Source organism: Mauremys reevesii, linkage group 18, assembly GCF_016161935.1.
Source record: "Mauremys reevesii isolate NIE-2019 linkage group 18, ASM1616193v1, whole genome shotgun sequence".
Classification (NCBI taxonomy): Eukaryota; Metazoa; Chordata; order Testudines; family Geoemydidae; genus Mauremys; species Mauremys reevesii.
The window spans coordinates 14,691,027-14,703,928 of NC_052640.1; the positions used below are offsets into that span (position 1 = coordinate 14,691,027).

At 43.7% G+C, this 12,902-nt stretch overlaps 1 protein-coding gene across 13 annotated transcripts in view; it reads left to right on the forward strand.

Moving 5' to 3' along the window:
- Positions 1–12,902, forward strand: part of FBRSL1 (fibrosin like 1) — a 739,850-nt gene that overhangs the window by 212,037 nt on the left and 514,911 nt on the right. For all 13 annotated transcript variants that reach the window (XM_039504497.1, XM_039504484.1, XM_039504491.1 and 10 more), the window contains exon 2: positions 5,923–6,123. In XM_039504497.1, the coding sequence (XP_039360431.1) occupies positions 5,929–6,123 (195 nt within the window). In that variant the 5' untranslated portion in view covers positions 5,923–5,928. The remainder of the gene's footprint in view (positions 1–5,922; positions 6,124–12,902) is intronic.

Genomic DNA, 12,902 nt, shown 5'->3' on the forward strand with positions numbered 1-12,902 from the left:
GAGAGTGATATAATTCATATCTGGGGACCAGTAGTTCTCCCAGCATTTTTCTAAAACAGACCTGACAGACTGGCTGACTGGTTGAGTGACAGCCCTAACAGAAGGGCGTGTGGCACTTAGGGCTGGTGACCAGTCCTTTGCGACCTGGTCTGCCAGGCTGTGGGGACACTGTATAGACACAAATAGGCTCAGTCGTAGAAGGGAGCAGTTTTTCACATTTCTCTCAAGTAATCACTCTTCTTTGACCGCTGGAGCCAGCGTTCTGTGTTCCCCAGCCAAAGTGATAGCTGCTATAATGCAGAGCCTGGGAGGTGATGGTGGTGAGATCCTGCAGGCCCCTTTCCCTTTTGATAAATGTGCCTACATAATCTCTTAAGGAAGTGGTTCCCAACCTGTGGGTCTCAACCCCAAGTGGAGTCATGTCATCAGCAGGTGGGTTGCAATCCCAATTGAATAGAAAACCCAAATTCAAACACATCCAAACCTGCTCTACAAAATGCCATGCACCATACGTATGAGATCATGCAGCATAGAGGAGGCCATTTTGTAAAGCACGTATTTTTGTTGGAGGCCGGTGGAGGCACAGCATTTGTTTCAGCCTGTAGCCATAAGTCTAGTGATGTCATTATAGGGTCGTGGGAATCCATACTTCTCAAAATGGGGTTGTGCAGTCAAAAAGTGTGGGAACCGTTGTCTTAGGAACTGGGGGTGGGGGGCATTCTGATGATGATGGAATGTAATTAGCTATTGGCTTTGCTTTTTAATATTTGCAACCTTCTCCCATCTCTACCTCAGAGTTAGGTGAACCATGCAGGACTTTAACTTTGCCATGTATGAAAGCAAGGGCTTTTCTACACTATAGAACCTTGGCCAGTATAGTTATCGTGGCAGCTCCCTTGTGTCAATGCAGTGAAAGCTGGCAGAATGGATTCTTCTGTCAGCATAGCTTCACCACCTCCCCCCAAACAACATTAGTTATTATGCCTCTGGGAAGGTGGTTTTTTTGTTTTTGTCCCCCCCCTCCCCCCCATTCTTAGCCACCATAGCTATGCTGCCAAAACTTTGCAGTATAGGCCAGGCCCTAGTAATGTTAAATGCTGTTTGGAAGGTAAGGGCATTTCTATTTAGTTAAAACTAAGAATCATTCTGTCTTATCTACCCCAGCATGCTGGATGTTTTTCCTCTAACTGTGTTGCTTTTACTTCTCCTCCAGCTCCCAGAGAGTCCTCTCATGTGACGGATATTTCTAACCCCCGCCCTGCTTATACTCTCTGAAATCTCAAAGTGCAGGATAAACTAGGAGGCTTAAGGGAAAGTTTGAGCCTGGGTTGAGCAAACATGCAGTGATAACTCTGGCCAGCAGAAAGCCGTGGATGTGAGTTTCAGAGCCAAGGACCTCTAGGGCTGATTGTTCTTTCCTGATCAAACAGAGAACACGTGTCAGCTGTGCATAAATCTCCAGTGTGTTTGCCCTCCCACCCTCATTTAATTGTCATAAGGAAATAATAAAATGGCATGTACAGTGCAGCATTAGCCTATATATGTATGTAGATTTATATAGAATCCAAACCCCTCAGCACCCCTCACACACATTTACAGGAACAGAAATAGTAAATAGGTTACTTCCTCCACTCCGCTCCACGATGAGCAGCAAAACTCACTCCCCGACAGAACACCCCTCCTTCAGGTAGCCCTGAACCCCATCAAGACATCTCTCTGCAACAGCCAGCAAATAGATGCGCCTTGCAGCATGGCATGGAGGTTAACAGACATGGGCTCTTTTAGACCGGGGAGGAAGGATCTGGTTCCAAAACCAAGAGCCATGTGTGGGTAATGTTTTATCACCAGCTCCTTCTCATGGTGGCTGCAGTGTGGCACAAGGCGAGAGGTAGCTTCTCAGGTGGGAATGTCCTGAGCTATTGAGCCAGCACCTGAAATTCAATCCAGAAGCCAATAAGCAGCCACTACAGACCATGGAACATTAGTATTGTGTGCTGCAGCCACCGAGAAGCACTGCTTACTAGCAGGAGAATGAAAGTGCATCTTTGCATAGAGTCCATTGTGGTGATCCAGTGTACATTTGGTATGCCCCCAGGCTCTGCGGTAATCATGGGTGGTGGGTGAAGTTTCCTCCTCAGGAGGTTAGCCCCCTGCCCTGCCTCTTCCAGCCGAGACCCTGCCTCTTCCAGCCGAGGCCCCGCCCCTGCTTGCTGCTCTCAGCCCCTGCCCCATGGCCCTGGTTGGGGTGGAGGGTGGCGGGTTTGAGAGCTCAGCATCAGCCAGGATGGAGCTCTCAGTGCCACTCCATTCCACCCCTTCCCCCACAGCCCTGCCCCGTTCCGCCCATGGCCCCACCCCTGTTCTGTCCCGCCTCTTCTCCCGAGGCCTCGCCCCTGTTCGCTCCTTTCCGCCCTGCTGTGGCCCCGAGACCAGAAACGCTCTGTGCGCCTGCCATGGCCCGGGCACCAGGGTGGGGAGAGATTTTTCCAGAGGCCCCAAATTGGCCGGGATGAGGTTTGGGGCGGCTTAGCCATTACGGGCCACCCATGGCAATAATCACCTACACTCAGGCACGGATGCGTACGCATCCTTACTTAAATAAATGATACATTCTTCTGGACAGCGCTTGTGTCTTCCTGTGCAGCAGGGTTTCTCAGCCTGTGCATTGTGAACCCCGGGGGAAAGGTTATCGCTGGGCAGGCGCGCAGGAGAAGCAATGGTGGAAGAGAAGGCTGATCTCAAGCAGTGCTTCCTCCTGCTTCCTCTGTGAGGCTGCTGAGTGGAGATACGAGCTCTCTACTCTCTAGCACACACACAGTGCTAGACTCAGCCAGCACCGGGAGGGGGACAGAGGCAAGAATCCAGCTTTCCTCCTGCCAGTTGCAAACCGGGCAAGGATGATGTGCTGCCTTCCCCATGTAGCTGGGCCAAGTGGGTGAGAAAGAAAGGACACTCACCAGCTCTCTCCAGTGTGGCGGGTAGGAGAGAGTAAAGGTGGTGCTATGAGGGACAGAGATGACTCCTCATTGTGGATTGGTAAACTGGGATGCAGTGGGACAGAGGGGACTGGGGGGAGGCAGAGATGGGGATCCCTCAAGTCTCCCCATGGGCACCTGTTCCCTCCCGCACAATCCCCAACCCCATATAGTTTATGTTCTGCCGCACACAATAGGTGGAAATGGTACTGTGACCCAAATCCCGCAATCCTTTGCACACAGTTTCACTTCCCAAGTTATGTACAAATATTCTCAGGGAGGAAGAGTGAACTTGTAGTCCTGGCTCGTGGCTGAGAGGTCTGAGATTTTTCCTTGGCTCTGCCACATGTGCTCTGAGACTGGGCGAGCCACTCAATCCCTTTAAAAATCAGTTTCCTTATGAGGAAAATATAAGTAATAACCTTAATCACAGGGCATTGTGCATCTTAATTCATTAACGTTTGTAAAATATTTTGAGTCTAGGTGCGCTAGAAGCAAATGTGGCTTTGATCCAGTTGTGATGGCATTCCCTGAATTCATTTCACTCTCACTTCTGTGATAGAACAAACCTCAAATCTCCAAACAAAACTGTGAACTTCCAAGCAGTGAACTTTGCATGAAACCATTAATGACACCAGTCTAAGTGTACGGGAAAGTTTTGTAAACCTAAGAGAACTCGTCAGTGAATATGATCTGAACATTAAGGATATGTGTGTGTGGCATTCTGTTAGGCACTGCCATTAGTGCCTTAGAAAATCTCCCCATAAATTTATACTAAAAGTTGGAACCAGACAAGTTTCCAGTGGCTTTTGTTTCTAATATTTTACATGGCTATTTGAGCATCAGTTGACTAGCAGGGCAATGTAATTTCCAGTTATCAGAGCTTAAAAAGTCATTTTCTGTCTTAGCAACATCCCAGCAAGTGGGAGGCTGTGACCTTCTCTGAGTGGCACTGCTAACTGTTGCTTTAGAGAGAGATCTTCAAACTGAAAACCCCTGATAAGTTCCTAATTCTAGCATTTACAAAGAGCAACCATTTTCCTGGGGCTCCCTCCCTACTTACAGGTTTAGCCGACAGTACCATAGTCCATTTTGCTCTGCACTTCTAAGGGACATTGCTTATTCTTACAACGTGCTCGTGTGTGTGTAAGGAGATGCTGCTAGCCCCTTAAACAACCTTATGCTAAACTATACAGTGATTTGGCTGTGTGTGTAACAATTGAGTGTCGACTTAGCTGAGGATAGAAAATTAGTTGTCCCACTGGTCCCCCCCCCAACTTTTTGTTGTTGTTATGAACAGATTCAAACTCTCATGTTTATGCATCTCACTAGAATGTCAGTGCATCATCGAACTGCAGAAGGAAAGAAAACTGTAAGTGGTGAATGATTTGAAATGGAAACAGCATGATGCATACTTAGAAGCCCAATCTGCAAATTAAAAGAGGGAAAAAATAGTATCGAGCAGCCAGCAGGGCATTTTGTCCCAATTCCCAGCGCATCCTTTGGTGTGGTGCTTTGGGTTTCAACACCTAGGAGGCTGATATAACTTTTGCTGCATTGAAGTTGTGTGTAGGCCAATATGAATGGGTGCGCTATTGTGAACTCCATTCACACAGGGTATGAATGTTGATGAAGTGATTGTGACTGAGTCAGAAGGGGTGGCCTGAGGATTTAAAAAGAAGCAAGGTTTAACTGTCTGAAGCTGACAAGTCATGATTAGTAGAGGTTTTAATGCATCTCCTAATCTCATTCAGTTAGCTCATATGAAAAATTAATAGGGATGGTGAGTCTGCAAAGCATTTGAGAGAGTTTAGTCTTTGACGCTTGGGTGGTTTCACAAAAGGTCTGGCAGAAATCTAGCAGTCTAGAATTAGATAGCCACAACTATTGACTATTTTTGTATGTTGTTTCTTGTAATAGCCAGTTCTTTGCAGAACATTTTTCCATGTGTGTTTTTTGCATTTTTTTTCCCAATAGTCAACTTTATTCCATTCTTTGAGGTGCCTTTTTCTTTAACCCCACTAAATTATGTTCTTCACAAATGTACTGTAATGTATCCTTTTCTCTGCTCTTGATATTTCTTTGTTGACTTTGGCTATGGCTACACTTGCACTTCAAAGGCGCTAAGTGTAGTCAAAGTCCGTACTCCACCTCCCTGTGGGGAATAACGTACAGCGCTGGGAGCCGCGCTCCCAGTGCTGGGGCTTTGACCACACTGGCGCTTTGCAGCGCCGCAATTTGCAGCGCTGGAGAGGGTGTGTTTTCACACCCTGCTGCAGCGCTGCAAATTTGCAAGTGTAGCCATGGCCTCAGTTTTATTACACACCATACCAGTGTCTTCAATGTTTTACCTTCAAAGTATGCATTCTGGCCCTGATTCAGGAAGGCACTTAGGCGCTTGCTTAACTTGAACCACACGTTTAAATCCCTTTGACTTTAGCATCCCTATTCAGGAAAGCACATATGCATTTGGCAAACTTCTTTCCCCAACAAGGATGCTTTTCTGAATCAGGCCCTCTATGCCTTATTCAGTTCAGAGGTTTATATGTCACTGGCTATGATACAGAACCGTTAGCACCGAGCAAACCTTACAGAGCTTGCTTCTGAGATGTTTGGGTGCTTATGAGTGAAGTGTGGCTTTTGAATTAGTCAGAAGAGAACCCGTTGTCATAACTAGTTCTCTGAAGCTGTTTCCCACCTAGCCTGGAGAAAATTCATCCACTTTAATGTAATATTTGTTTGTATTGCATAAGAATAGATTGCTCATTTTCAGCTTCTCTCTTAAAAGAAAGTCCTATTTTATTTTTTTATTTGACATTTAGATTGCTTTAGAACCGAAGGGCAGGTTGGACCCATTGTGCTATGTGCTGTGCAAACATATAGTAAATTCTAGTCCTTACCACAAAGAGCTTAAAGGTTTTACTTTTTATTTTTTTCCTCTCCACAGAAGGACATGTCATTAAAGCCTCAGGAGCGAAAAGAAAAATGGGAGAGGCATCCAGGAAAGAAACCACGAGAATCCGAAAACTACGTGTCCGCTGAGCCCAGCGAAAATGGCCATAATAATGATGCCGGGAGCTCTGAGAGAGAGACTGAACGAGGCAAAGAGAGGGTGAAGAAGAAACACCCCTTGAAGATATCCAAGCAGGTAGGGGAATTCTTTTACCTCTGAAGTGACTGTGTCCTAGTATAGGCTGTCTTCTTTCTCCTGGGTGGAAGCTGTTAATGCGTCTGTTTTTAAAATCTCCTGGCTAATTGTACTAGGCGCTGTAATGTCTCCTGTGTGGATTTTAGTCAAGTGAATAGACATGAGTGGTAGGAAATTCCATTGGTTAAAATGAAAAAACAAGTGCACCGTGAGAGAGGCAAACTACCCTGTAGTTCTGCATCTCCAGCAAAGTTTGGTAACTCGCACAGTAAGTGACCCAAACGCAGTGTGCATGTTAGGCTGTGATCCAGTCATCTCCATTGGTGTGATCCAACTGTCATCTCCACTGGTGCCTAGGATTGGGGAATGCAGGGTTGTTAATGCCTATCTGGGGCTTAGCAAATGTGACACCAACGTGCACATCATGAATCAAGTTCTTCTGCATGCTGCCAAACAGTGAATTAAGACTGAGGGGAGCACTATAGGAGTTAAGAAATGAAAATAGAGACAGAAGAAAGGGTTTGTCCCTCCCTTCCCATGCCGCATACAGTTTCCTTGTGCATTTGAAACAAGCAATGCATTAATACGCTCTAGTAGTGGTCTAGCTGCCATAGTCACCTTGAATGCTACAAGCATGAGGAACATGGCCTCGAAAGCTCTTGTCTGAACCAGTGTGTGTGTTTTTACAGCCAGGGAGGTGAAGAAGGAAAGGCACAAGAGCTTGGCAGGCCGTTTATCACTTACTGCAGCTCAACTGGGAGATTTGTTGGGGGCTTGAAATCCACATAGCACAGCAGAGTATATCTAAGAGCAAGCACTTGCTAAGTACCTGTTACCTAGCGCCAAATGGAAATTAGCAGCGTGACCAACATATTTGTCCTTACCAAGCTAAGAAGTAAATGTGCAATTGAAAAGTATTTGCAGATGTACTGCATAGTACTCCAGGGAAAGGAGCTTATTCAAATAAGCAGGACAAGCCTTTCCTTCTATGGGTGGGGATTTTGCATATGTCTCAGATGACAACAAAAGTTTAGATTCTGTGGTCATTGTAAGTATTTTTAATTGAATTATAGATTTTTAAGGCCAGAAGAGATCATTATGGTCATGGACTCCGATCTCCCACATTACGCACGCCATGGAACTTTATCAGTGATTTCTGCATTGAGCCCAGTAACTTGTGGTTGAACTTGAGCATATTTTTTAGAAAGACACTGCACCGAATCTTGAGCTAGACTCTAAGGTCATGTCTACACTTACAAGTTTACAGCGGCACAGTCGTATTGGTACAGCTCATGGAGCTGCGTTGTGCCAACAGGACAGAGTTGTCCTGTTAACATAATAAAACCAGCTCAATGAGCGGCGGTAGCTATATTGGCAAGAGACACTAGCACTTATGTTGCTCAGGGCGGGAGGCTGGGTGTGTGTGTGTGTGTGTGTTTTCACACCCCTGAGTGACAAGAGTTTTGCCGACATAAGTGCTAGTGTAGACGTGGCCTTAGTGACAGAGAGTTTACCTTGCAATCTGTTCTGATGGTTAATTACTCTGGCATCTTTTCTGTTTGTGTTTTGATTTTGAAAATGGATTGCTATTAGGGATGAGGAAAATATTCACAACAGATGACTTATCTGACAAATCATTTTTCTGCTTGTGGACATTTTGGTTGCAAATCAATTTCCTCCAGTCAGATTGGCAATGGTTTGGGTTTTTTTGGAGATTTTGAAAACTCTCCGAAGTTATCACAAACACTTTGTTTCCAGGATTCATTCAGTATGTGATATATAAAATGTGAGTTGAGTGTCTTGTTTATGATTGCTCATAGTATTTTGATTCCCCAGCTGGGTAAGCGTGCAGTCGTGTCCAATCCAAATGCTTAACGTGTGAATTTAAACTTCATTTTCCACAGATACTTGCATTTTACATTTGAAATCTGCTTTCTGTGACTATTTGGGCCATTAAAACACTTTGTTCAGATATTTGTAGAAAAGGAGTGCAAAAACTATGTGATTATGGCCAAAGCTAGCTCTCTCTTACTGATCTCTTCAGTCTAACCAATTAATGCTGCAGAGATGTTTCTGCTAAACATTCATTTGGGTGGCAGCTTAGAAAATATTCACTCGCGGGTTAAAAATGCATAAACCAGGCTGTTCTTTGAGACCTAAGCTAAAATTCTATCAGTTCATTGCTGTTTAGGTAAATTCACTCATACTGAAATCTACTAGGCATTGATCCAAAATGCTGCAGGGAGTGAGGCTAGTGATTCAGTAGGTATCACTCATCCCTCTGAGTCAGTAATGAACCAATGCCCCTGCACGACGTACTGGAGAATGTACTTCTGGAGTTGCCATCTTTTAGATGAAATGTAAAACCAAGGTTTCCAACACTTGTGGTCCCGAAGGATCTCATGACACTTTCCTAGCAACCACAAGGGTAAAAAGCCTTGATGTCCTGGCCAAATTCCAGTTTGAGTCATTACATTCTGCTGCCTGAATTTGCCTAATACTTAATTTCCCTCGGTACATCATGAATAATGAAGACATATCAAAAGTTACCTGCATTTTCTTCTGGCTAGCGTTGTGGTTACCACTGATATTAAACAGTAGCATCTCTCATATTCCAAACCCCGCCCCCCACGTCGTTCCTACATCTTTTCTTGGCTCATTGTCTGCATAGTCTCTCCTGCTTCTCTGTAGGTAGAAGTAACAAGCTTCTGTAGGGGGCAGGGAGGTTACATGGGGAGAGTAAAACAAAACCGGTGATGAGTGACCCATTAAACCACAATTAGCCTGTTGGAGCAAGTCATGTTCAGAGTTCAGTGTATTCCCAATATGGTGCACACCAGTATTGAAGGCTATAGAGATAAGTGCTTATTGCAGATATTCTCTGTAGTCTTCCTGGTTGTTAATGACTTGATTAGATGAACTGTGCTTTACTCAGGTGTAACAGGTAAAACCATTTCTCTCTTAGCACAAGCTTTTTGAAATTTATATTCAATTATGCTTTTTTTTAATAACCCTGCTTTCTTTTCTTGCGTGTTTTTTATAGCCATGAAATTCACGCCCAGGTCTAATATCCTCCAAGTTCAGGGCTGTTATGTTTCAAGTCCACTCTAGAAATAATGGGCTTGATCTAAATTTTCCCAGGGTTTTGGGATGGTTCGCATCTGAGGTTCCAGTCTGTGCTCGCCCCTAATTTGGTAAATTTACTATAACTGACACTAATTGTATTGATGCATGTTTTTATTTAAGACACTGCTGGTCTACTTGAAGCCTCACACTCTCTCTCTCATCTCTTCTCTCTGCTAAGCTATTGAATTGTCATCCTTTCTGTGAAGCCTCCTTTAATAAATCAAATTGGGCATTATAATTATGGCGCTTTGCTAATCCTTGTAGAGAGGTGCAAAGTGGTACGCTGATTTGAGTGCCAGGTTGTCTGGTTTGTTTAGGAAATTAGATTAATACTTCACTCTTTTTTCAACAAAGTAAATGTCTGAATTCCTATTTACCTCTGATTATTTTGTTCTTTTTTCACTTTGGGATATAGAGAAAGGGGAGCTGGTAGAGATAATCTATCTTTTCCAGACCACTGCTCCAACCATATGTGAAGTGGTTTAAAAGCTTTTACATCCTGCAGTAACCATATAGAGAGAATGCAGGACATTGTGGGCATTTTGTATGACATAGGGATAATTAGCCAAAGATTTACGTGGCTGTGGGTTTGTTCTATTCTGCTCTGTCGCCTTCTTTTCCCACCCCCCTCTAAGTTTTTTTGCTACTGCATTCATAGCAGGGATGATGCATGAACATGTTGGTTTCAGTATCAGAGGGTAGCCGTGTTAGTCTGTATCCACAAAAACAACAAGGAGTCTGGTGGCACCTTAAAAACTAACAGATTTATTTGGGCATAAGCTTTCGTGGGTAAGAAGTGTTTTTTTACCCACGAAAGCTTATGCCCAAATAAATCTGTTAGTCTTTAAGGTGCCACCGGACTCCTTGTTTGCATTGGTTTAAGGCAGCTGTGTCAGAACTGTTGCTCTCTGACTGGTGATGATGCTGAAGTCTTTGGGAAGCATACTGCAGCATCAGGGATATCTAAAGAAATGAGGGATTGTCCAAAAATACAACAAACTTTGAACGGGGATAGATCCCTCACACAGCAGCACTTTCCCCAAAAGCTGGATACAGGCATCCCCACCCACAAAAAGACAACTTGTTTCTATTTCCTTTTCCTCCCAGCCTCTCCTCTCTCTCATACCACATCCATCTGTATCCCTGCTTGTGGGTGTGGGGAAGTCCTCTGCACTAAAACCAAAGACGCTGGAAATTAATAAGATCTGTCAAGCCATCTAGCCCATCCCTCTGCGAGTGCCGGTGCCTCCTCTACACTATATTTTAAAATAAGATTGGGTGAAGCATGAGAAACTTAGTCACCGTTGCAGCTTGCATTACTCATCTTGAGAGGCTGTTCCATAACCCAAGAGAAGAGATCTCCTCTAAGAAAGATTCCTGATATTTAATCTGAAAACTGTCCATCTTTATTTTTTGTTTTGTTAGTCTAGGTTATACCCCCTTCCACTGTCCCTTAGCCGAACTGTGTCTATTTCTCTTTTCCTTCTGAATCCGTCTGTCTACCCCTCTGACCGTTTTTGCTGCTTTCTTTTTCTGCTGAAATCCTTCCAGCTTTCTAGTCTCTGTCTGGAAATGAAGTGCCCAGAACTGAGTTAATGTAGCTGCTGTTGTGCCAAGCATCATGACCCAGTGGCACTCTGTCTGCAGCCCAGAGTTGTGCTGGTCTTTTGTGCTACTGCATCACACTGCCAAAAACAAGTTAATAGAAAAGAATTGGTGCTGCTAAAAGTTAGCTAGCCACAAGCGCTGTGGCCAGGCAAGTCAGAAGTAGTGTATTGTGTTGAATATGTTTGTTTATATGCTGCTGTAGTGACAATGGGATACTAGACAGCAAGCAGCCATTCAGCATGGAGATTACTATTTTTCACCTCTTCCTTCTCTTTTACTCCCATCATTTAAAGGTCCCAAGGTGAGAAGGCGTCATAAGAGGCTGAATAGAGAAAAAAGGGTTTCATTTACATCTTTGGTGTGGGTGTAAGTGTAGTGCTTATGAGTGGGGCTGGGTTGGGACCATCTAGGAAGCTGAAATCCCCATTGTCCACGGAGGAGATGCAGCATGGCATATGAGAGTGCAGACTTCCTGATGCTGAGCCACCAGTGTGACTTAACCCTGTCTTTGGGGGACCAGGGACTCATGTCGATGTGGAATGAGATCGTAGAACTAGCATGATAATTAATGCGGGTTGTCATAGGGGCTCTTGCTGGGTTGGAATCTGCAAATGAGTTTCACGTGTATTTTTGTTTACTTGTTTAAATTACTTACAGGCTTTTTGTAGTGCTCATCACCTTAATATCCCATGCACATTAATTAATAGGCCACTAAATAGCCTTCAGATGGTAGCCACTTCCAGTCACAACTGACTTGGCGTAGATTTGAACAGAAGAGCTAGAGGTGAAAGACTCTCTGTATTACCATCAGGCCTCTGACATGATACGTTCAAACAGATAAAATGGTCAGATAAAAATTGTGTTGACAATATGTTTTGTACTCAGACTTTATTCCTTACCCCTTTTTGTACTGTTGATAAAAATTAAGAATATAATTAACAACCCGTACAGTACAGAATGTTTCAGGGTTTTTTTTTCGTTTCACTGCATTTGAACAGTAAAATTAGACAGATCAGTTTCTTTGTTTCTTGGTGGTTTCACCTTTTTATTTAGCAGATTCTGTTTGTTTCACAGAACATTTTAAAACAAAACAAATGAAAAACTGTTCTGGTAGCCTCTTTTAATCAAACATTTCTGCTTGTATTATTAGAGCTTCTAAAATCAGGTCCACATTTTGGTCTTTTTTTTGGTCGTTGTTGTAAGTATATAAATCTAAATTTTGGGCCTAAAGCTAGTTGGCAGCAAATCTTTTAATATGCGTACGTGATTACTTTAAGAGTTACACCATTAATCAGATACTTATTAGTAAAAGAAAGATTTTACGCTTTGGTTAAGATGCCTGGAAATATCCAGGGTTGTTGACTGAGTTTGCAACCTCGATTCCCTTACGCTTGTGCCAAGATGAGGAAAAAGCACTTAGGGATTGATCCGGTAAGGTGCTGAGTACTCTGACTCCAATGCAGCAGAAGACTGACCGTGTTTATGTTTAAGCATGTGAACAGTCCCATTGGCTTCAAAGCCCTTAATGAGGATGCAGAGCAGGGGACCCTGTCGCAGGGGGATTTTCATTGGTGGTCCTTAGTTCAGGCTGAGAGCTGCTACACTATGAAGACACAGATGGTCTTCCCTTATTCTCTCATAGTAATCTGCGAATACGGAGAGTTCACAGCTGCCTGTAGAACCACTGGGGAGGCCCAGCACAAAGTACTGAAATGGGCAATACAGTATTTAGTCATTAGGTTTGCTAATCCAAGGCCTAAAATCAGGCTCATTTCAATCAATAGCAATCTGTTTGCACTGTTAGGAACTAATTTAAAAATCTGCTTTAAGTCCTGGTTATGCACTTTGTATTCTGTTTTCTGCATCAAAGTGCAGGGAAACAATAGGCATAGCACAGCAGTGGCAGCAGTAAAAAACAAACAAACAAACATTGTAAATAAATACTGTGTGTTTATTTTCCAACTCAAATCTGGCTATTTTAAAAATGTGCTGTTACTTTAAAATAATTTACCCAGTGGTTTTAAAGATTCTTCAAGTCTGTGTGG